This window comes from Babylonia areolata, chromosome 18, assembly GCF_041734735.1.
Source record: "Babylonia areolata isolate BAREFJ2019XMU chromosome 18, ASM4173473v1, whole genome shotgun sequence".
NCBI lineage: Eukaryota > Metazoa > Mollusca > Gastropoda > Neogastropoda > Buccinidae > Babylonia > Babylonia areolata.
In genome coordinates, this window is record NC_134893.1 from 30,004,242 (window position 1) to 30,029,600 (window position 25,359).

Sequence of the window (25,359 nt, forward strand, 5' to 3'; positions counted from 1 at the left end):
GTATGTGTTGTAGAATAGAATAGAATAGAATAGAATAGATTTTATTTTCATGAAACCATAAGGTTTATAAGACACAAGTGTAATGGTAAATGTACGTGTGTGTGTGTGTGTGTGTGTGTGTGTGTGTGTGCGCGCGCGCGCGCGCATTTGCATACTCATGTGAATGTGTGTGTGGGTGCATGAGTGTTCTCTGAGCTTGGTTCATTATTGTTCTTGTTTTATTTCAATCTTTTGCCTTCAACATGCCTTCTACATGTTCTAATGTATTTACTTATTTGTTTATTTTGTTTAATTATCTCATTCCATCTTATGTTAACCCCTTCACTGCCAACACTTTTTGAGGTCAGCTGTATTCCATATGCTATTTCACTAATATAACTAATCAAGTTTTACTTTCACAAGGAAGTAAAAAAGGACTTACTCTGTCATTTGATGTGTATTTATTAAAATTATCACATGTTTATATTTTGTGAATGATTTCCAGAAACAAACTCATAAACACTCAACGTAGAAACAAATGAAAAAGGAACAATAAGCCTCGGCCTCTTCTTCAATCACACAATCACCGATATGTGTGACGGGATATTAAACAAAATTCCTCCTCCACTCTTCTTCATCAGATTTATCAGTTTTCTTTTAAATCATTGTACAAGTTATTCAAAATTTCCTAAAATATTTCAAAGGACTGTGAGTCCGAGATTATCACAGCATCACCATTTTGTTTCTCTGGGAATTTTTTGTTGTTGTGACAACACTATGACTCAGTAGGTTGCAAAAGGGAAGAAAACAAATGTTATAAATCTTCCCTGAGCCTACTGACATCAGTCAGTGGTTTTCCAGCTTCTAAAAAGGCAAAAACATTTGATTAAATACCTCTGTCAATTTAACAAAGACAGGCATCTAAGAAAGCTCCAAGAGCTTTGTTAATTTGACAGAAAAGGCAGTGAAGGGGTTAATGTTTTACACAAACCTAAGGTAGGCTCTCAAGGCCTGATCAGTCTGTTGGGTTTAAGCGAATGTCAGGTGAGTCCCCACCCCCAATCCTCCTTTTTTATTTTCTTCAAGGGAAAAGATATCATCATGCTCAACCACTCCTCCAAGCATTTCACTGCCTCCCAGTCCTGGAACGGATGAATGATAAAAATCACTTTGAAATGCATGAATAATTATCTGCTTTAAAGTGAAACATAAAGGACACCCTTTCTTGTTATGAAAACAAACTATCATACTGAAGCCAAACACACACACACACACACACACACATCTTTCTCATTGAGGGAAAAAAAAAAATCTGCAGGCGTCACTTTGTTGTCCATAAGGAGCAACACTTCTACGAGTTCTTGCACCGCTGGAACTATAAATATAATGGAAAAAAGTGCCTGAAAAAGTGCTTTTATAAAGGTTTTTTTTTTGTTTGTTTGTTTCAATTCAATGCACAAAAACACATTCCTTGTATGCAGCCAGTCTCAGGTTCTCCAACTATTAAAGAGCTGAGTCAATCATTCACTGTCAACACAGTACTGTCAAAGTCTGCACTCCATAATGCTGCATCCAGAGTGTGTGATACAGATACGGATAATTTATTCAATAGGGCATAGCCCCCATGAAGGGGTAAACAAACAAAATCTGTTTCATTGAACACAAGTAAACAAAAATCACATGGAACACAGATACATAAGCACAACATATTATGAGGTTGCAATTTCTCCAAATTTAAATGCTCTTATGCAAGAAAATGGACAAATTCCATATATCATTTTGCTGTTTGGATGACGTCAATAAGCGCAACGCAAAAGTACAAGGTTGTCGGTAATATTTACATGGAATATATCTTTCTCTTAACCCTTTAAGAGCTGAACAGCTCAAAACAAAATGCACTTTGACTTCTTTCTTTTTCTGGCATTATGGGTAAATCAGATCATTAACATCAGGTTCCTTGTATCTGCAACGATGAACAGCCAAACTCGACACACCCAACTTAATTCTTCTAGTTATCATTCTCAAATATTTGTCCATGTTTAACGTCAAATACAGTTTCATGTGTCATGTTTGTGGTCATTTGAGTCACAAACAGTCATGTCATCTTTGTGGTCATTTGAGTCACAAATGTCAAGAAGAGATGTTTTAGAAAGTTTGGTTTTGATGTGTGGCTTTCCCTTCTTGCCTATGTCAATGCAGTGACCAAGTTGCGAGTTACAGGAGAATTTGTTTTAATTTGTAGAGTGAATTTGGTTAAAAAAATTTAAGGTCTTTAATTTTTTACTCACTTGTGTAAACAAAGTGAGTCTATGTTTTAACCTGGTGTTCGGTTGTCTGTGTGTGTGTGTGTGTGTGTGTGTGTGTGTGTCCGTGTGTCTGTGTGTCTGTGGTAAACTTTAACATTGACATTTTCTCTGCAAATACTTTATCAGTTGACACCAAATTTGGCATAAAAATAGGAAAAATTCAGTTCTTTCCAGTCATCTTGTTTAAAACAATATTGCACCTCTGGGATGGGCACAAAAAAAATTTAAAAAAAGAAGCCTAATTATATGCAAACTGCATTTACTGTTATATTAATATTTTTTGTATTCTCTAAACTTGGCACTTTGACCTCTTATTCTGACACAACAACAAGAGGAGTCATTATTATCATTTTTTGTTCAAACAGGAACTTCTTTTGCTAAGCATGGAATTTTTATTTATTTTGCAAACGTTTTGGTGCAGATAGTAAAAAAGGGAAATTACTCTGTAATTAATGCTAGGGGACTTAATTTATCACAATTGAGTCTTGAAGGCCTTGCCTCTCTTGTTTTTAATGTAGAGCACAGTGTGTTGAGAACGTCTGTTGTCTCCACCTGTCAAGGTTGTGAATTGCTAGCTGATTTGGTAAGTGAACTTAGAATATTTTTGGTGCCATGGATCACATAAGAATACTTTGGTTTTCTAAATGAGTTCAATGATTGTATTCAAAGTTTATTATTTCTACTTTTGGTTGTTTTTTTAACTTAAAAATTCACCAAGTCAGGATGGGAAAAATGTGCGGTGAATCATGTATACAACAAATGTGGTTGAACAAAACTGAATGAGAGTACTTCTCTTACTTTTTTTATTTGAAGTTTTGCCACAAACAAATTAACGTCACTCATTAATAATCTGACAGAAAAATCGAAGACAGGGAACATACTACACAAATTCATGCATGCCCGAAAATATCCAAACGAAATGTTTCCATACCAGAAACTGCCTGAAGTCAGAATAATGTTATACTTATACTTGATGTATCTTAATGTGTATCTTAATGATGATACTTAATGTGTGTCTTATTTCTGGTACATACTCAACAACTTGCACCTAAAAATGGCTTAATATTTGGAAAGTCACTGGATGAATAGATAGATACAAAGTGAAAGATTGATAGATATATAGATAGAAAGACATAGACAAACAGGTAGATAGGTAGACAAACAGATAAACAGACAGACAGGCAGACATATAGATAGATACTTGTTGGGTCCAATGCTCAGCTTATCTATCAAGATACCTGACGAGTCCTATGAAGATGAAAGTTTCAGTTTCAGTTTCTCAAGGAGGCGTCACTGCGTTCGGACAAATCCATATATGCTACACCACATCTGCCAAGCAGATGCCTGACCAGCAGCGTAACCTAACGCGCTTAGTCAGGCGTTGAGAAAAAAAAAGAAAAGAAAAAAAAGGTGAATAAATAATAGATAACTGATAAGTGTACATAAATAAGTAAATAAATAAATAAATAATAATCATAATATAAAAAAGGTAGTAGTAGTAGTAGTAGTAGTAGTAATAAATAAATAAATAAGACAACAATGATGATAAATAAGCAAATAAATGTAAAACATGAAGACACACATTCACACATACACCCACACATGCATAACAGATATGCACCAAACATGCAGTTTCACAGATATGAAAGCACAGTCAAATACACATAAACGTACATGAGCCCCAACACACACACACACACACACACATTACCCTGCCCCTCCTCTACCCCCCTCCTCCACACTCTCCTTTCTAGGCTTTGTATCGCAGCTTCCATGGCACACACACACACACACACACACAGATGAACACTTACTTGTACAAGCACACATACATACGCCCATATCCCCCACCCCCAACCCCCCAGACATATATACAAAGAGATATATATATACACACCTGCACGTTCCAATATCCTGTTGCTCCCACAGTGTAGGCATGCATACACTCACATACCTCATCCTCTACCCCCCCTCCCCCCGCACCCCCACCTCCCCCTCACACACACACACAAACACATACGCACGTGCACAGAACTCTCCTGACACTTGTGTACACTTACACCCTCGTGCATGCACAAACACACTCAAAAACACAGACCCACGCATACACACAAACAACACACACGCACAGAGGCTGCCACTGATTGGCTGCAAGAGGGATGGGAAAAGATCTCTGATGCCAAGAACGTGGTGTCTAGTGTGTTGCTCAGTCTATTGTATTTGGAAAAGCCCACAGAGACTCTGTTCCGTTTTGAAGAAATTTGCGCAATGTTGGTTTTGTTTGATTTGCAAAGCATCGTGCTCTACCTTTCATGTTAGACTTACGGTCGCTCCCTCTTTCTGCTTTTATTTCTTTGAGGCGATTGATGGTGTGATGGCCTTGTACCTGTTCTTTTTGATATTCTTTGACTTTTCTGAGGATTTCTGATTTTCCTAGATGTAGGCCGCTTGTTGGTGTTGCGTTACCAGCAAGTCTGTCAGCTCGCTCATTTCCATTAACACCTGCATGTCCTGGGCAGTATGACCATGTGAGTTTTTTAACCTGAAAGTTGTGCATTGCCTTATGCCACTCTGGGCTTCCCATTCCGTTTTCAATTTTCTGTATGAGGTTCATTGAGTCGGTTAGAATTATGGCATGTTAGTTTCCGGGCATATGGATGAACGATAGCCACTGGAGGGCAAGTTCACAGCTTCAACTTCCATCGTTGGGCTGGAGGTTATGACTTTGTAGGCAGCATTCTCTTCCCTAATTGTTTTTCCATTTTGTTTCGCAGTGAATCCCCAACCGGATTGGTCTTTGGTGACTGAGCCATCTGTGTATATGATGATGTCCTCTTCTTTACTGTTTTCTTCTATGAGTAGCTTCACTTCCGCATCAGTTTTGCCCTCTGGCCATTCCCGACAATGTCTTCCTAGAGTGGGTGAAATGGCTGTGTTGAATAGATGGTTCAGGTTTTCAGGGTTTTTCTCCCATTCTTTTGTTTCTTTCAGGTCTTGTAGTCGGCATACTAGCTGGATTGTGTCTTCTGCTTGCCCCATCCATGATCTTCCTCGTCCTAGACAGCTGCCTTTTGGGTTTTTTGACTGCATCATGCAGTGGGTTTTGAGGGTTTTCTAATGCTTTGAAGTAGGTCTTGACCTGTTCTAACTTGTTTCTGGCCTGCATTGAAGGGTCAAGCAGGTATCGCATGGTTTCTGTGGGCGTGTCTTTTGTTGTTCCAAGGATCAGCCTCATAGCTTCATTTTGAACTCTAATTTTAGGAGGTTGCTTTGAGATGGTGTTGTTAGCCCAAGTCCGTAGTCAATCACACTGAGGAGGATGAAACATATTGGGCATGCAATTGGCTCCCCCCCCCCCCCATCTCCCCCTCAAAGAAAATCTAAATGCCAGCCCCCACCTGCTGTGTTTGAAGGGTTTAGATCTTCCTACCCACTTATGCCTACTTCCCCTCCTTCCTACCCTCCCCTCTACCTGCTTTTCCAAGCTTTATTTCGGGGGTCTATTTTATTTATTTATTGTTGTTGTTGTTGTTGTTCTGATATTATTCTTTTCAATGCAGCTTTGTAAATTAACTTTTTTTATGACAAGAGAGTTGTTTATCTGAACTTGTTTGAGATGAGAGAGAGAGAGAGAGAGAGAGAGAGAGAGAGAGAGAGAGAGAGAAGTATGTGTGTGTCTGTGTCTATATATGCACATGGTCATGTGTGCATGCCTGTATGTGTGCATGTGTGTCTGTATGTGAATGTGTGTTCTCATGTATGTGTGTGTGCAAGTGTCTGTGTGAGTGTGTGCATGCATGCATGCCTGTATGTTGTGTCTGGTATATCCTGTGCTTATGTGTTTGTTTGTTTGTCTTGAGAGCGCTTGTGCAAGGGCCCGCCACACCACACACCACCACTTACCTGGGAGACCACGAAGAGCAGCAGTGCCGTCAGCCAGGGCAGCCAGCCAGTGCCAAAGGCCCACAGCACAGCCACGGCCAGCACCTCCAGCAGGACAAAGAGGCCCAGGTGCAGGCCGAAGAACAGCGGGTCCCCTTGCAGCCAGCCATTCCTCTCTACCACCTCGCACAGTGCCCGGAAATCCTCCTGAAGGCTTGACTGCAAACAAGCAACAGAGATACTTCTTCTTCGTCCGTGGGCTCCAAGTCCCATGTTCACTTGTATGTACATGAGTGGGCTTTTACGTATATGGCCATTTCTACCCTGTCATGTAGGCAGCCATACTCTATTTTTGGGGGTGTACATGCTGGGTATGTTCTTGTTTCTATAACCCACCAAACGCTTACATGGATAACAGGAACTTGAATGTGCGTATTTGGTCTTCTGCTTGCATATACACATGAAGGGGGTCCAGGCACAAAAGGTCTGCACATATGTTGACCTAGTAGATCAGAAAAATCTCCACCCTTTACCCACCAGGCGCTGTTACCAAAACCCTCATACTGAAAGTCCAACGCTTTAACCACTCGGCTATTGTGCCCGTCTAACAAAGATACAAAATACAACTTAAATTGTCCATAAAACATAAAATGTGTCTTATAGCTGCACATGGAACATAAACAAAAGACAGTTTGTACAGCCAATGGTCACAACAAAACACATATATACAAGTGGTGGAAAACACAACACAGAATACAGTCTGTGTGTGTGTGTGCATGTGCATGGGAGTGTGTGTGCAGGCATGCACATGTTCAGACTGTGTGTGTGTGTTGTGTTTGTGTGTGTGTGTGTGTGTGTGTGTGTGTGCGCGCGCGCGCACGCACCTGGGTACTTCAGAGATGAGATTATGTGTATACAGTTGCCCTTGTCCTATTGATATATCAAGCATTCTTTCCTTTTCATGTTGGTTTTTATTGATACATTTATCTTTTAATCTCCTTAGTGTCATTGTGAAGCACATTGTGCTCTGTAGTTATGTGCCATTGGTAAATGAAATAAAATGAGAAATCTTTCATTCAGTCAATCAGTCTCCAACACGATAAATTCACTGTGGTATATGTTCTTATGCAAACAATGTACCAGAATCAGTTATTCAGTATCAATACATATAAATGATACATATAAAATGTTAAAATGCTAAGTTGACTGCAGACTTAACAACGAATGAGAGAATCAAAGTCTTTTAATATGAATGCATGGAAGACATAATAATAATAAATATGTTTGAATGTTAAAATTTTGTGTATACAATATATAATTATATTGTGTATATAATATATAATTATGTCCATGTGTGTGTGTGTGTGTTCTTTTTCCTCTTTACCTCCTCTGTATTATCGTTTGGATGATGATAATAATGATTATGATATTGGTAATTTTCTGTTCGAAGGACTTACAGGCTTGAAGTCGACTACATCTCCCACATACAATGGTGCAAGATGTTTGGAAACAAAGTCTTTATCTCCATGGAACGCTGTCCACACATCCTGTAAATGACAGACACAGTATGAAAATAATTGAACAGCAAAAGTCTTTTTTGAATTATGTTTTTTACTTGTACGTTGGTTGTGTGTACAAATATGCTTGTATGTTTTCACTTGCATGTGAAAATATGCATGCAGGAATGTGTAAATATATGTGTAAATACATCACATGCATGTTTATATGGATTATGTGTACATAATGGCCACAGCTTATCGTACAAATGTGTATGTCACATATGTCTTTACATAAGTTTTGTACAATGTATTTGTACATGCGTGTCTTGTGTATACATAATTATGTGTGTATGTGTTGTGTAATTATGTTGTGTCTTATGCTGTTTCGTGTGTGTGTGTGTGTGTGTGTGTGTGTGTGTGTGTGTGTGTGTGTGTGTGGTTGGGTCACCCGGTGTGTGAGAGGGTTTAAGAAAAAAATATCTATTTAAAAAAATATCTATTTCAAAACTTACTGTTGCGTCCTCTCCCGCATAATGGCTTATCACCTTGGCTCCACCTGGATGCCGTTTAGCAAAATTCGTGATATCGTAGGCTTTCCCCCTAATCAACAACCACTTGTCGTCTCTCTTGTTGTGTTTATTTACTTCTTGCACCGTCAACAAGCGACGGCCTTTCACTTGAATGTCGTCTGCTCTGGGTCCAAGTCCTTTGCCCATCTTTCCCAGTTTGATTTGCTTTTAGCTGAATCTTAACTCACTTACAACGAGTATCGAATTCGACGCAACTGCAATTTCAGTTCAAAAGACCTGAATTTAAGGTTCTGCATTATGAAACGCACGAAAAATAAAGTCAAAACAGGTCCCAGAAGTAAGAGAGCACCTCGATCGTCGCCATCGTTCAAGGTGGAGGTAATCATAATTATGAAAATGCTCCTGGGAGCTACTTTTCTTGTTATGAAACGATATATTAAAATTATGAAATTGAACTAGAACAGAATAGTCAGCCAGTTATGATAAAAGCAATGTTCAATTATATATGTATTTACATTTACCATATGTAATTTCATCTCAATCCTGCTCATCATTTATCTGAGTTGTGACTTTAGATGTTTAAATTCCAATTCTAAATTTGTACCAACGTCTGCTGTTGATCTGTGGCGTGGCATCACCATGGACACAACTATCAGCGCCATAATCAAACCGTTTTATTTAAGTGGCAATCACACCATATTAAACGTGCACAAAAGTCTTTCGGGTGAGACGATAAACCGAGGTCCCGGTACAGCATGCAACTAACGCGCGTAAAAGAACCCAAGGAAGACTGTGATTCTCTCTGATACAGCTGTAATTCGGGGCTGGCACTGGTCGATCTTGATCTTGCTTGCTGCATGGTTGACATACGGCTGCTGGTAGCTTGCTGGCAGCTCTAAGCGCACCTACCTGTACAACACGCTTTTGGGGAAATAAATTAGGTTGGGCTAGGGGTTTCTTCCCGCCTTAGATATGACCGAGCTGCGTTACGCAATATAGTAATGATGATCCAAAGCATAAGCGTGGTAGCGATAAAAATTTAATGAACACACACACACACACACACACACACACACACACACACACACACAGAGAGAGAGAGAGAGAGAGAGAGAGAGAGAGAGAGAGAGAGAGAGAGAGAATAATATTGCTGAGTTGAGGAACCAGAGAAGGGGGTTCTCTTTCTCGATCTCAGAATTTTGTCCCTCACTTTGTCCTTGTCTCTGTTATGTTCTCTCTCTCTCTCTCTGCTTGGAACTCTCTTCCTTCGTTCATTAAGACGTGCGATTCATTACGTTCCTTCAAATCAAACATACGAGAACTTCTGCTCCACAAACAATAGGCCCACAAAGCTTGCTTTTTTTTTTTTTTTTTTTTTTTTTAAATAACCAGCTAAAAAAATACAAAAATCATGCTTTTTTCCGTGAAGTTTGTATCTATACCTACATGCAGTGAATTTATTTTATTTCTACCTTTGTGCTTTGTTCTTACTTGTTCGCCTGTAAATTGGATGTTATTACCTGTAACATCTGCATCAGCAAATTAACCACTTTTGTATATGTGCAATGGTAAAGTTGTGCTTCTCTATTTTCTTTATGTCCGCTATATGTTTCTCACCTCGGTCATGTCTCTGTATGTGCATAAGTATATATATATATATATATATATATATATATATATATATATATATATATATATATATATGTGTGTGTGTGTGTGTGTGTGTTGTTGTCTTCAGTTTAACGTCTTTCCACTTGAAGTGATATTAGACGGAAAAAAAAAAAAAAAAAAAAAAAACCGTGGGGTTAGGGGCTGTGAGAGGGGGAGGGGTAAAAGTGTGTGTATGTGTGGAGGGTGAATAGGGAGAGACAACGCTAGGAAAAATGGAAACGTTATAAACGCCAACACCAAACAAATATAACATCTATAACAAATGTCCTATAGGACTATGCAGCAAACCTTCTGCAATAACAAATAACATATTGGAATTGTTAATAACACATTCAAAAGAACTTTTGGTGAAGTCTGGCAAAAAACATTTTAGATTCTGACATTCGAATATTACATGGTTGCTAGAAATATGTTCTCCACATATGCATCTGACATCTTTGCTGAACTTTGTTACAAAAGCGTTCAGTTTTATCCTGTTTGATAATGTATGAATCTGCCTTAATCTTATTGAATTACTGTATGTATTTGACTGATCGATAGTTCCCGGTTGTTGACCATGTTGTGTGTGTGTGTGTGTGTGTGTGTGTTGGGTGGAGAGAGTGTGTGCATGTGTATGGATATGAATGTATGAATGCGTTCGTTTTATTACTTTTTACGATGTTAATGATGATGGTGGTGATCATTCTTCGTTCTAGTAGCAGTGGATGTAGCAGTGTTAACATTTTTTTTTTTTTTTTTTTTGTCGTTATCGTTAATGTTGTTATTGTTATTGTTGTCACAAGGACAGATTGAAAGACTGGGCGATGCCTAAAATCTTTATCCTTGAGTAATAAAGTTTTTGAATCTTGAATCTCTCTCTCTCTCTCTCTCTCTCTCTCTCTCTCTCTCTCTCTCTCTCTCTCTCTCTCTCTCTAATATTCTATGTGTCTCCCCCCCGCCAAAAAAAGAGAAAAGAACAAATATACAATCAAGCAAGCAAATAAACAAATAAAACAAATAAATAAACAAATACATAAACGAATAAATAAACCAATAGATAAATGAACGGATAGATAAATGAACAAATAAATAAACAAAATGAATAAATAAATAGATAAATAGGAAGATGAGCAAGAAAAGTAAGGGACGTAACCATGGAAGGACAAAAGCTGTTTATAAGTTGCAGTTGTTTCCCATTAACCATCTTCTCCAAATGTCCATTGTCCGTGTTTTGTTTGTTTGTTTGTTGTTTTTGACTCACTTGTGTAAACGAAGTGAGTCTATGTTTTAACCCGGTGTTCGGTTGTGTGTGTGTGTGTGTGTGTGTGTGTGTGTCTGTGTGTGTGTGTGTGTGTCTGTGTGTCCGTGGTAAACTTTAACATTGACATTTTCTCTGCAAATACTTTGTCAGTTGACACCAAATTAGGCATAGAAATAGGAAAAATTCAGTTCTTTCCAGTCATCTTGTTTAAAACAATATTGTACCTCTGGGATGGGCACAAAAAAAGAAAAGAAAAAAAAATGAAGCCTAATTATATGCAATTTGCATTTACTGTTATATTTATATTTTTTTGTATTCTCTAAACTTGGCACTTTGATCTGATATTCCGACCCAACAACAAGAGCAGTCATTATTATCATTTTTTGTTCAAACAGGAACTTCTTTTGCTAAGCATGGAAGTTTTAATTATTTTGCAAACGTTTTGGTGCAGATAGTAAAAAGGGGAAATTACTCTGTAATTAATGCTAGGGGGCTTAATTTGCTTTAAACTGATCTTTTTCATCTTAAACATTACATTTTGAAATACATTTTGAAATTATACTCAATACATAAAAAGCTTGGATTTTTTTTTTTTAAAGTGTGTCGCAAGTGAGTCTTGAAGGCCTTGCCTCTCTTGTTTGCTTTTGGTTTTCTGTCATTTTGTTTGTCGTTGTTTTGGGGAAGAGTATGATGGGTGTAGGGAGGGAAGTTTTCGGGTTAAAAAAAAAAAAAAAATTATTATTATTATTTTTTTTTTTGCGTTCAGTGTTGTTGTTTTATTGTTGTTGTTTTGCAGCGACACGTGTAACAATGATTATGGATGTTGATGAAAATTTTGTTGCCGACGAAGACTGGGTTCATGAGTGGACATCTTTAGTTACTGCGCGTAACCATCAGTAATTCCTGATCATAACAGTTCATCTCGTGTTCAAGTGTGGCTCGTCTTAATTGTTCCTCTTTGTTCGAATCCAGTCGTTGGCCGTTTGTATATCTTTCATTCCCAGGAGACATCAAAGCATTAACTTATTTGTTTATTTGTTGTATTCCATTCTGTGTTTATGTTTCATACAAACCTACGGCAGGCTATCAAGATCGTGTGACCAGAGCTTGTTGGGTTCATGCATGGGTCAGAGGTGTGCTCTCTCTCTCTCTCTCTCTCTCTCTCTCTCTCTCTCTCTCTCTCTCTCTCTCTCTCTATTGCGGTGTGTGTTGTGTGTGTTTGTTTCTTTGATTTTGTTCATTTTTTTCTATGCATTTTACTAACACCATGCTAGTGCCTGTATGCCATGTGTGTGTGTGTGTGTGTGTGTGTGTGTGTGTGTGTGTGTGTGTGTGTGTGTGTGTGTGTGTGTGTGTGTGTGTGTGTGTGTGTGTGTGTGTGTGTGTGTGTGTGTGTGTGTGTGTGTGTGTGTGTGTGTGTGTGTGTCTGTGTCTGTGTCTGTGTCTGTGTGTCTGTGTGGTTGTTGTTTTGATTTATGCATATTTTTTCCCTCTGTTATATATCTCTACTAACACCATGCTTTCATTTTATCAAATATTGTGTAGTGTAGACCCTAGTCAGAGCGGGGACTGGATGTAAAAAAGCACACCAGTGCTTATCTATTATCCTCGAAATAAAGAATTTGTCTTGTCTTGTCTTGTCTTGTCTTCTCTCTCTCTCTCTCTCTCTCTCTCTCTCTCTCTCTCAAGCAGATAGTGGTATATTTCGACCAGTCCGCACATCTTTTGAACTTGACTGAAACTGAAACCTCATGGCGGCAAACTTTACCAGTTCATGACACCCCCTGAGACACAATGATAATTTTCTTACCTCAGTGGCATCCATCAATAACGGGTATCAATCTAGACAATAATCGTAGATCACAAGCAATAAAATAATAACATGTGGAGTGTTGGCTTAGAGGTAACGCGTCCGCCTAGGAAGCGAGAGAATCTGAGTGCACTGGTTCGAATCACACCGGCAGTCGCCAGTATTGTCCCCCCCCCCTCCCCCTCTCCTTCCACCAGACCTTGAATGGTGGTCTGCAGGCTAGCATTCAGATGAAACGATAAACCGAGGTCCCGTGTGCAGCATGCATTTAGCGCACGTAAAAGAACCCACGGCAACAAAAAGGTTGTCCCTGACAAAATTTCGTAGAAAAATCCACTTCGATAGGAAAACAATCAATCAAAATTGCAGGCAGAAAAAATACAAAAAAAAGGGTAGCGCTGTCAGTGTAGTGACACGCTCTCCCTGTAGAGAGCAGCCCGAATTTCACACAGAGCAATGCTGTGACAAAAAAAAAAAAAAAAAAAAAAAAAAGGAGAAAAAATGAGTAATTAAACATGGGCTATAATGAGCGTATGTATACTGTGTTAAGCATGTAAATATTATGAATAATTGTTCATGATGGAATGTTGGAGCACAGTCACACTTGAATGAATGAATGATTGATATGGTTACTTATATAATGTATAATCTCGGTCACGGTCGGAGACCAAGCTCAAAGCGCTTTACAAACACGTGGTCATTTACACAACAGGCTGCCTACCTGGGTAGAGCCGACTGATGGCTGCCACTGGGCGCTCATCATTCATTTCCTGTGTCATTCCATCAGATTTCAGGCACGCACACATTCACACTCAGACAGACATGTAACATTTCACGTGCAGGACCGATTTGTTTATTTATCCCCGCCATGTAGGCAGCCATACTCTGTTTTCGGGGGTGTGCATACTGGGTATGTTCTTGTTTCCATAACCCACGAAATGCTGACATGGATTACAGGATCTTTAACGTGCGTATTTGACTGATCTTCTGCGTGCGTATACACAATAAGGGGTCCAGGCACTAACAGGTCTGCACATATGTTGACCTGGGAGATCGGAATAATCTCCACCCTTTACCCACCAGGTGCCGTCACCGAGATTGGAACCCCCTCAGATTGAAAGTCCAACGCTTTAACCACTCGGATATTGCACTAAGTGATGTTCTCTGGACATGCTTTTAATATATCGCCTTTAAAAAAATCAGCAAAACGTGTCAAAAGTTTCTCTTGTAGAAACAATAAAGTATTCTTGAATTCTAAATGCTGTATTCATGTGCGTGTTCCCGGAAGAGAATAATGATGGTTGAGCAGCAGTGTAATGACAATGACGATACTGCAGAATTTGTACTTTTGTGAATGTTTTCTAGCTGGCCTTTATGAACGGTAGAGAGAGAGAGAGAGAGAGAGAGAGAGAGAGAGTGTGTGTGTGTGTGTGTGTGTCTGTGTGTGTGTGTGTGTGTGTGTGTGTGTGCGTACGTGCGTGTGTGTGTGTGTGTGTGTGTGTGTGTGTGACAGAAAGCAATAAAATACGCAACATACACACGGACACACACACACACGCACACACACACACACACATTCGTGTAATCGTCAGCAATTACCGTCATGTATACCATCATCATCTTCATTTAATTTATTTTCAATGATAGAATGTACTCTCAACAGGTCATAACATATAAAATCACTATTGTGAATGAAACGTTGTTAAATATAAGCAACAACAATAAGAACAGCAACAGCAACAACAACAAGAATAACAACAACATAACTGTGTATAACAATTTACAATGATGGAAGAACCTTAAAAAAAACAAAAAAAAACAAAAAAAACAACGCAGTTGAGGTAAAGCCTACATGGCTAATGTGTGACTCCTACTCGTCTGACACAGGGTTATTACATAGTCTCACTTGACCCACTTCCCATGAACTGAAGAACGAAACTTGACGCAGTTATCAGTCTTTCTCAACATAGGTACCGCCAAGGGTGACACACTTCTCCCATCGCTTTATGCAGCTGCTAAGACCTTGCCTGTAGAAGTCTGCAGGTTGCGCCAGAAGCCACGACTTGAACTCGGAAATAATCGTTTCACCGTTTTGGATATGCTCGCCCTTTAGAAATGACTCCATGGCTGGAAAGAGGTGGAAGTCAGATAGTACGAAGTCCGGAGGGCAAGGGGGGTGATGAAGGATTTCATAGCCGCAGGGCCGTGCTTCCATCCGGGCAACATGCGAGTTGTGAACCGGGTCGTTGTCAGCATGCCACGCCTCTCGGTTTCGACGGCCTCCCGCAATTTCTGTAACAATGAAGCGTAGTATGTCCCGGTAACTGTGGTACCCTTTGCCAGGAAATCCATCATCACTACTCCGCGCGGGTCACAAGAGACTGAACGAAGGGTTGGACACGTGCCTTCTTCGGAGGTGGTGAGTCAAAATGCTTCCATTGTTTCGACTGGGCGTTAGTCTCTGGATCATAGTGATAGACCCATGTTTCGTCCTGCGTGATTAGTTTGTCGAAGAAGGCATCCTGGTTTTCTTGGCACACGGCCAAATATAGCCTGGGAGCACGTGACTCGTTCCTGCTTCTGGAAAGGTTTGAGCAACCGGTGAATCCATCGTGCAGACAACCTGCGCATGTACAAATGGTCATGGATGATTTTTTTTCCACAGACCTCACACTGATCTTGACATCTTGGGCAAGCTGGCGAGCTATCCTCAGAAATGGCGGCTTTCACTTCCCGAAAGGTGTCTTCATCAATGACGGACTGTGGTGGCCAGGGAATAGGAGCCGTTTCCAACGGTGTCCGACCACACTGACGATGCTAGTGCTTGACTACGTCATACGATAGGCCATCCTCCCCATGTCTTTTTCATCTCATCGAACGTTTCTTTTCGAGTGCGGCCTCTCAAGTAAAGAAACTTGACCACACTGCATTCAACCGGCTCCATCATCACACCTTTCTCCACCATAGCACCTGTAAAAGACAAACTGGTAGGAGTTCAGAGATGCACATTACCACGTGAACTATAGAGATATGTATTATTATACATGTGCAATTTCTGTCTCCAACAACAATCGGAAGTAAGTCGGAAAATCTTTAATGAACATCCCTCGTACACACGAGCCAATTATTGCAATCTCTTTGTCTATGTTTCGATCTCTCTCTCTCTCTCTCTCTCTCTCTCTCTCTCTCTCTCTCTCTCTCTCTCTCTCTCTCTCAAACACACACACACACACACACACACACACACACACACACACACACACACACACACACACACACACTATTGGTGTGTGAGTGTTTCTGCCTGTCTTTCAGTCCAACCCTCTGTCTGTGTCAGTGCTTTTGTACGTCTGTCTGTCTGTCTGTCTGTCTGTCTGTCTCTGTCTCTGTTTCTCTCAAACCTTCTGTTCGTCTGTCTCTATCTTCCAACGTCTCTCTTTTTGTCTCTGTCTTTTAGTCTCTGTCTCTATCTGTTTGTCTGTCTGTCTTTCTCTTTCTCTCTCACTCACACAACATACACACACATACATACACAAGCAAGCACACACATACACCCCACCACCCCTCACACACACGCTTGCGTGCACACACACACGCGCGCGCGCACACACACATAACACACATATACGCACACGCGCGCGCGCGTACGCATGCAAAGAAGCACGCCCCCACCTACCCCTCTCCCCCGCCCATCCCCACCCCCCACACCACATCACTCTTTATCCAGGAGGTCAGCACGGGTGATGTCTTTGGTTAACACAGGCATCTTCACCACCAGCTTCACCTTGCTGTTAGCGCCACCCGCACCCCCGTGAATCCGCTTGGTCAACTTGGGCTCGAAGCCTAGACCCAAGGGGCCGGAACCCGGCACATGGAGGAGGTCTCTGGCACCACCCCTGGGGAAGAAGGGAGACTGCCGCTGGGAGCTGCCGCTCCAGGGCTCAGAGATGGCCAGCCTCCCCTTACCAGGGGTCTTTTCAAGACACGGACCTCCACGCCCTGCGCGAGGTGGTGAAAGGCGCTGATCCCTTGTGACGGTGACGGCGTGTTCCTGAGACGTGGGGGAGGAGGAGGTGAAGGAGGATGCCTGGATAGGGCGGCAGTTTGGAGAGAGGCGACTGCTTCCTGCCGCACGCCTTCCTGGAGCCGTCCCACACGTCCCGGGGAAGGTCCAGGTTGAGCACCTGCCGGCTCATGCCCTGGTACACCCAGTAGTAGTCCAGGAGGTCGTCCACAGTATCCCCGGCGGCGCTGCTTCCGGTCCGGGGGCCGCTCCGCCACCTGGGGTAGTAGTAGCTGGCTCCGCAGCTCCCTGCCGGCCCTGGACTCATCCCCGGGCTCGCTCCGGGTGGTGTCGGGCAGCAGCAGCAGCAGCTCCGGGTGGGCGTCTTCTTCTCCTCCGTCACCTTCAGCAGGTCCTGCAGGGTTCCGCCCCGTGAGGAATCCCCCGGATAGGTCCACCTTGGGCCGTTTCTCCCACCGAGGTGTTTTCCGTTGTGGAGGTGTGGTGTCCGCTTTCGGACTTCTTCTCACAGACTTGGATCCCTGCCATCGGAAGCGGGGGCGGCTCGTCTGCCGGTCGTCGTCGGTTCTTGGGGAAAGTCTGGCCGGGTGGAGGCTAGAGATGCGGTGACTGGTTCTGGGGATCGTTTGTGTGTTGGAGGGGGCGTGGCTGTGTGGTGGTTCTGGTTTTGTGGACGTGTAGGGATGAAGTTCGGTATTCACCTGCACACAGACGGATGATGATTTCATATGTCGTCGTCGTTGTTGTTATTGTTGTTGTTGTTGTTTCATTTCGCGCGTTGGGGGAGAAAATGTGATGTGCGAATACTGCTGAAATACTGTGTTGAATAATGGCCATCTGGTAAAGCGTTCATCCTGAGGATCGAACCCCACACTTGCCAATATTCTGTCCCTTTCCACAGGACACCAGTCAATACACCAGTCAATATTCTGTCCCTTTCCACAGGACACCAGTCAATATTCTGTCCCTTTCCACAGGACACCAGTCAATACACCAGTCAATATTCTGTCCCTTTCCACAGGACACCAGTCAATATTCTGTCCCTTTCCACAGGACACCAGTCAATACACCAGTCAATATTCTGTCCCTTTCCATAGGACACCAGTCAATACACCAGTCAATATTCTGTCCCTTTCCACAGGAACGCCAGTCAATACACCAGTCAATATTCTGTCCCTTTCCACAGACACCAGTCAATACACCAGTCAATATTCTGTCCCTTTCCATAGGACACCAGTCAATACACCAGTCAATATTCTGTCCCTTTCCACAGGACACCAGTCAATACACCAGTCAATATTCTGTCCCTTTCCACAGGACACCAGTCAATACACCAGTCAATATTCTGTCCCTTTCCACAGGACACCAGTCAATATTCTGTCCCTTACCACCAAACTTTGAGTGGTCGTCTAGACGCCAGTCAAATGGATGAGACGATAAACCGAGGTCAAGTGTGTAGCATGCACTAAGCGCACGTTGAAAAAAAAAATCCCACAGCAACAAAATGATTGGCTTTGTAAAATTTCTGTAAAAAAAAGATCTATCTTGATAAGAGAAGAAGCAGGCCTACACCTGTAGGCAGATACATAGGAGGGAATGTGTAAGTTGTCGAGACTGTGACGATGTGCTCATGATATTCTCTATAAAATCCCACAGGATGCAGACACATATCAGCGAAAAGCTTTCTATCTACGGTCACACGCTAAAGAAGGGACATCAGTGAGAACAGAACTTCCAGAAAAACCAGCCGCCGTGGCGAAGTGGTTAGCGTCGCGGACTGACGGCTGGGAGGACGCGGGTTCGAATCCCAGCAGAGGTGGGTTTTTTCGGCCCGTGGCCGGCTCCTACCCAGAGTTGAGTGTGCTGTGGAGACTGAGACCACACAGTCTGGCTCCGCGACTAAGCCATAATTGTCGTTAGTAGGGGGCTTAGTAGGTGGTGTCCTAAGTACGTTGAATCAGAACAGGCACCACTGAACACAACCGGAGTGACTCAGCAGCAGTGCAAGGTCTCTTCTGGTGTGTGGCCTCCTGGCGACCTAACATCGATGGTTCCCTAAGGACTGCCGACGCTGGAACTGTGATGGACGAACCAGGGTGTGGCCGTGCATGGGGGAATCTAAATGAGCGGCGTGGGAGTAATGCCACTGAAACGGTGCAGATGATGGGGCAGAAAAAAAAAAAAAAAAAAAACACCAACGAAACAAACAAACAAACAAACAAACAAAAAACTTCCAGACAAAATGTGAATATATTCATCATCAGCATTTTATACATGTTGATTATAGACGGTCGAAATCTTGACATCTGTTGAATCCGTTTTCGACAAATGGCTATCTGACGTGAATCCACAACGTTTTCAGGTCTGATGATGAGAATAAAAGTGTTGCTCGGGAATGGAAAATAATTATACAAAACGTCTTCGACCAAAACATTGAAACGTGTGAAGGTTTGTGCATGAATGTAACCACCACCACCACGGCCCCCCCCCACCACCACCAACATCATCATCATCATCGTCAAATTCTTCTTCTTCTTCTTCCTCCTCCTCTTCTTTTTCTTCTTCTGCTTCTGCTTTAGCTTCTGCTTCTTCTTTATGATCATCATGATCATGATCATCATGATCATTACCATCAACATCATGGTCGTCTTCTTCTTCTGCTTCTGCTTTATCATCATCATCGTCATCATTTTCTTCTTCTTCTTCACCATCACCATAACCAACCCATGACCACCAACATCACCATCATCACCATCATCAGTGGAGTGATGGCCCAGAGGTAACGCGTCCGCCTAGGAAGCGAGAGAATCTGAGCGCGCTGGTTCGAATCACGGCTTAGCCGCCGATATTTTCTCCCCCACCATTAGATCTTGAGTGGTGGTCTGGACGCTAGTCGTTCGGATGAGACGATAAACCGAGGTCCCGTGTGCAGCATGCATTTAACGCACGTAAAAGAACCCACGGCAACAAAATGGCTGTTCCTGGCAAAATTCTGTAGAAAAATCCACTTCGATAGGAAAAACAAAAATAAAACTGCACGCAGGAAAAAAGTACGAAAAAAATGGGTGGCGCTGTAGTGTAGCGACGATCTCTCCCTGGGGACAGCAGCCCGAATTTCACACAGAGAAATCTGTTGTGATAAATAGAAATACAAAATACAAATACAAAATCATATTCATCACGACCACCACGACCACCACCACAATCATCATCATCATCACCATTACACTACCACCACGACAACGACCACCACCACCACCATCATCATCACCATCATCTCCAGACCATCCATCAGTCACCCCCCCCTCCCCCCCCCCCCCCCCCCCCCCCGCCCCCCCCCCCCCCCGCCCCCCCAGTCCCTCTGCTCACTGACCTGACGATGACGACGAACCAGCCTTTGCAGGATGCGTTCGTAAGGGTGGAGAGGGTGGGGTGGGTGGTGGTGGTGGTGGTGGTGGTGGTGGGGATGGTGACGGTTGAAGAGGAAGGCGTCCCCGCTTCCACCCCCACCCCCACCCCCACCCTCCTCCTCCACAGCCGTCCACTCTGCGCCTCTCTGTCTGACGAGGCCGTTGGTGTGGTAAACGACTTCATCACTTTCTGAGGATGGAAGAGCACTGTGCTGCTGTTTGGTGGAGGTGGTGGTGATGGTGGCGGGGGTTCTGGCTGACCTTGCTGCCTTTCAAGGTGAAGGTCGCTGCCCTTTGATCCCTGGCCCGTCGGCCCACGTTGGGGATGCTCTCCCTTGGGTGCATCTGTGTGACAGAGAGTGGGTGTGTGGGTGTGTGGTGGTAGTGGTGATGATGTTAATGAATCAGTACGGACAATTGACAGTCTTCGCGTTGGAAATGAGCTTAGTATTGTTTGTGCTTGTCGCGATGCTGGTTTTGGTGGTAATGGTTGCGTGCGCGCCTGTGTGTGTGTATGTGTGTGTGTGTGTGTGTGTGTGTGTGTGTGTGTGTTTCGGACAATCAGACAAAAGTTAAAAAAACAAAACAAACGGAATTGAAGGTCCATTTCTTTCATATCGCAGCCTCTAAGTAATATTCTTTACTCAGTGCATTCAAACAATAAACAATACCCCTAAATTGTCAATATTTGATTTAATCATTCAAGTCTAAGATTACACCAAGGAAGATTTTTGACTGCAATGACATAGAGCGACGGGCGCTATAGCCGAGTGGTTAAAGCGTTGGACTGTCAATCTGAGGGTCCCGGGTTCGAATCACGGTGACGGCGCCTGGTGGGTAAAGGGTGGAGATTTTTACGATCTTCCAGGTCAACATATGTGCAGACCTGCTAGTGCCTGAACCCCCTTCGTGTGTATATGCAAGCAGAAGATCAAATACGCACGTTAAAGATCCTGTAATCCATGTCAGAGTTCGGTGGGTTATGGAAACAAGAACATACCCAGCATGCACACCGCCGAAAACGGAGTATGGCTGCCTACATGGCGGGGTAAAAACGGTCATACACGTAAAAGCCCACTCGTGTGCATACGAGTGAACGCAGAAGAAGAAGAAGAAGAAGACATAGAGCGCTGGTTTCTCGCCCGATAGTCCTGGGTTCGCGCCTTGGTTAGAACGGAGCACTTTGTGAGGGTTTCAGGGCTTCAGAGAGTTTTCTGTCTGGTCTCTCCGATCAATATCTGTTCTAGAATATATCTGTGCTACAAGATAAACCAACATATCATATCAGAATCAAATATATAACGATTTTAATTTGAGTTACACACAGACACAGACACACAGACACACACACAGACACATACACACACACATACACACACATGAAGAAGAGCGAGTGGTGGAAAGAGAGGGAGAGAGCGAGGCAGAGAAATATATATATATATATATATATATATATATATATATATATATAGCGAGAGACAAAGAGAAAGAGATATAGATAGATAGATAGATAGATGGAGAGAGAGAGAGAGAGAGAGAGAGAGAGAGAAGAGGGACACACTGAGACAGACAGACATATAGACAGTCAGGCAGACAGTCACACACAGAAACACAAACAGATTGTTTTTATCAAACTCTTTACCACAAAAGAAGAAAAACGTAAAAAGTGTAAGAACGAAATTCCTTAAAAGCGAACAGAAGTAAGCAAAACGTTTTCAAAAAAACAACAAAAAACCCCCCAAAAAACCCAACAACAACAACAACAAAAAAACAAACACACACACACACACACACACACACACACACACACACACACAGAGACCATCAACAACAACCTGACAGTTCTTACCACACACCAATACAAAACAGAACGACTGTCGCAACTTGCAGCCAGGACAAACTACACTCTATTCAGTTCCGTAGCTCAAGCGTCACCAGACATCAACCACTATTTTTCTGAAGACCAGCACCAGAAAGAAAGAAAAAAAAAAAAAATCATTTTCTATGAATCGAAGCTTTCGAACATACCTGACCTCAATGACTCAAGACCCCAATGTCAGTAAAAAAAAAAAAAAAAAAATCTTTCAAGCCAAAAGCTTAAGAACTGGGTCTACTAGGCATCCAAAAATTATTACAGATCAGTGCCAGAACACGTCCCACGGCTCCCCCGCCTCCCCCCGCCCACCCCCCCCAAAAAAGGAAAAAAAAATCTAAAATCTTTGAGCTTCAAGGGAGATGTGCAGAAAGGAAAATAATGCCACTGCGCGCAAGCACCACACCAACAGATTATGACAGTCCTTTAGAAAATCCCAAGCTTTATCGCCAGCTCCGAAGGAGCAAAACGCTGCCCGACCTCTGCCATTGACAAAAGTTCGTGCACTCTATTAACACGGCCCGAAGACCCGTAGAAATCTCGCTTTCACGGCACCAGAGCTTATTCTGGCATTTCTGCGAGCAAGACAGCGTATCTGAAGACAGGAAAGAGATAAGGCCGCGGCTACAAGGGGGTGGTTGTTTCGCTGATTTGCATTCGGTGAAAAGAACTGTTTGAGTGTGAATCAGGGGAACGACGTTATCACTGGGGGGAAAGATGTGTCACGGGTGAAGAATGTTGTGTAATACGTAGTGCCACCGCGCGGCGGAAATGTTTGTGATTGTGAATTGGAAGAAAAAAAAAACAGAAAAAAAATGTACACACACATGCGTTCGCGCGCGCGTATAGACACACACATAAACGTGCTCACATAGACACACCCACACACATTCACACTAACACATACACATGCATGCATGCACATATAGTATACACACAAACACGGGCTAGTACACTTGCATAGACATAGATATCCTACGCTCTTGCGCCCCCCTTCCCGACCACAACTACAAACGCAGACACACACGCGCGCGCGCATGCACACACACACATACACACTACACACGCACAAACACACAAACACACACACACGAACGCACGCACGCACGCACGCACACCCCCACGCCCCCTCCACACACACACACACGCGCGCGCGCACACACACACCCCGCGCACCCCCCCCCCCCTCCCCCGATCAACGCTTTGGGTTTATGCGCAAATCAGGCATCTGCTCATGTTTTATTTATATTTTATTGTTTTTATTATTCTTTTTGACTCACTTGTGTAAACAAAGTGAGTCTATGTTTTAACCCGGTGTTCGGTTGTGTGTGTGTGTGTGTGTGTGTGTGTGTGTGTGTGTGTGTGTGTGTGTGTGTGTGTGTGTGTGTGTGTGTGTGTGTGTGTGTAAACTTTAACCATTTTCTCTGCAAATACTTTGTCAGTTGACACCAAATTTGGCATAAAAATAGGAAAAATTCAGTTCTTTCCAGTCATCTTGTTTAAAACAATATTGCACCTCTGGGATGGGCACAAAAAATAAAAAAGAAGCCAAATTATATGCAAACTGAATTTTCTGTTATATTTATATTTTTTTTATTCTCGGAACTTGGCACTTTGATCTGATATTCTGACACAACAACAAGAGCAGTCATTTTTATCTTTTTTTTTTGTTCAAACAGGAACTTCTTTTGCTAAGCATGGAAGTTATATTTATTTTGCATGTCTTTGGTGCAGATAGTAAAAAATGGAAATTAATTTGTAATTAATGCTAAGGGGGTTAATTTGCTTTAAACTGATCTTTCTCATCTTAAACATTACATTTTGAAATTATACTCGATACATAAAAAGCTTGTGTGTTTTACTCTCAGTGTACAGGGCTATCACTGTGTTCATTCGCCCAAGTGGTCTTTTTCGGAAAATACTAAAATCAATACTACGAGTGGACATTATAGATCTATTGGCTGTGGTCTGAAGGTCATGGGCAAAAATCAATTGTGTACACATATTAATACATATTCAAAGCGCATGCTCGCAACCTCGTAGGGCGACATTTTGTTTTTAGTTGTTGACCTGCCCGTTTAATCCAATATTCAATCGACAATACACGATAACATGTGATGGAAAGTTAGAGGAGGAGAAGGAGGAGAAAGAGGAGGAGATGGAGGAGAAGGACGAGGAGAAGATGAAGAAGAAGGAGGAAGAGGAGGAGGTGGAGGAGAAGGAGGAGGAGAAGGAGAAAAAGAAGAAGGAGGAGGAGGAGGTGGAGAAGGAACAGGAGGACGAGAAGGAGGAGGAGGTAGAGGAGGAGGAGGAAGAAAAACGGAAGAAGGAGGAGGAGAAGAAGAAGAAGAAGAAGAAGAAGAAGAAGAAGAAGAAGAAGAAGACAAAACAAACAAAACAAACAAACAACAAAACAACAAAACAAGGATAAAGACAAGAACAAGAAGAAACAAATCGAAAAGAAAAGAAAGAAAGAACAAAAAAACAAACAAGAAGTCGAACACAGAGGTTGCAAAGAATAGTTTGTAAGATATATATGTGAATTCCATCTCACCTCAGAACTGTCCTGCAGTCACATCGACAAAAACAAAGAACCATGATCCAAAGAAAGGTGGACCGAGGAAAATCACAAACACAGCCAGCTGTTGTTGCATCGATGGCCCTCAGCGAAATGGGATCAGCAGTACCGTTCACTTCAGAACCATACCATAAACACTTTTCCTTTCTTTCCTCTTCTTTTTCTCTCTCTCTCTCTCTCTCCTTTTCTTTACACAACAGAGCGGATTCCAAGAGCTGCCCTGAACCCCCACTCCCTGTCCCACCTCCTCCCTCCCTCTCCTCCACAAAAGAGCAGCGAAACAAGTGTTTGAACACTTAAGACCTACTTGTACGTCCGATCCTTCAATACAAGTCCCGATTTGTGCCCGCTTTTTTTTCCCTCCCTTCCCTCGCTACACCCGGGGTTTAGGTCGTCTCTTTCACGAGGAGTTAAGCGGTGAATTTGTGTGTGTGTGTGTGTGTGTGTGTGTGTGTGTGTGTGTGTGTGTGTGTGTGTGTGTGTGTGTGTGATGATTGACAGAAGGGATCGGTCTGTGTGAAGGTAAACACAGCTCTGTCTGCTTGCTGGCTGGTTGG

At 42.5% G+C, this 25,359-nt stretch overlaps 2 protein-coding genes across 2 annotated transcripts in view; both read right to left on the reverse strand.

Annotated features, from left to right (window-relative positions):
* Positions 1 to 8,552, reverse strand: part of LOC143292639 (acyl-CoA Delta-6 desaturase-like) — a 31,045-nt gene extending 22,493 nt beyond the window's left edge. The window contains exons 1-3 of the mRNA XM_076603124.1: positions 8,179 to 8,552; positions 7,625 to 7,714; positions 6,189 to 6,386 (exon numbers count right to left, since the gene is read on the reverse strand). Of these exons, the coding sequence (XP_076459239.1) occupies positions 6,189 to 6,386; positions 7,625 to 7,714; positions 8,179 to 8,382 (492 nt within the window). The 5' untranslated portion in view covers positions 8,383 to 8,552. The remainder of the gene's footprint in view (positions 1 to 6,188; positions 6,387 to 7,624; positions 7,715 to 8,178) is intronic.
* Positions 8,553 to 16,167: 7,615 nt separating this feature from the next.
* LOC143292219 (uncharacterized) lies at positions 16,168 to 24,275 on the reverse strand. The gene is made up of 3 exons (XM_076602405.1): positions 24,261 to 24,275; positions 20,315 to 20,620; positions 16,168 to 17,642 (listed from the first exon to the last, which is right to left on the reverse strand). The coding sequence occupies exons 1-3, from the start codon at positions 24,273 to 24,275 to the stop codon at positions 16,761 to 16,763; spliced, it is 1,203 nt and encodes a 400-aa protein (XP_076458520.1). The 3' UTR covers positions 16,168 to 16,760.
* Between the last annotated feature and the right edge of the window lie 1,084 nt (positions 24,276 to 25,359).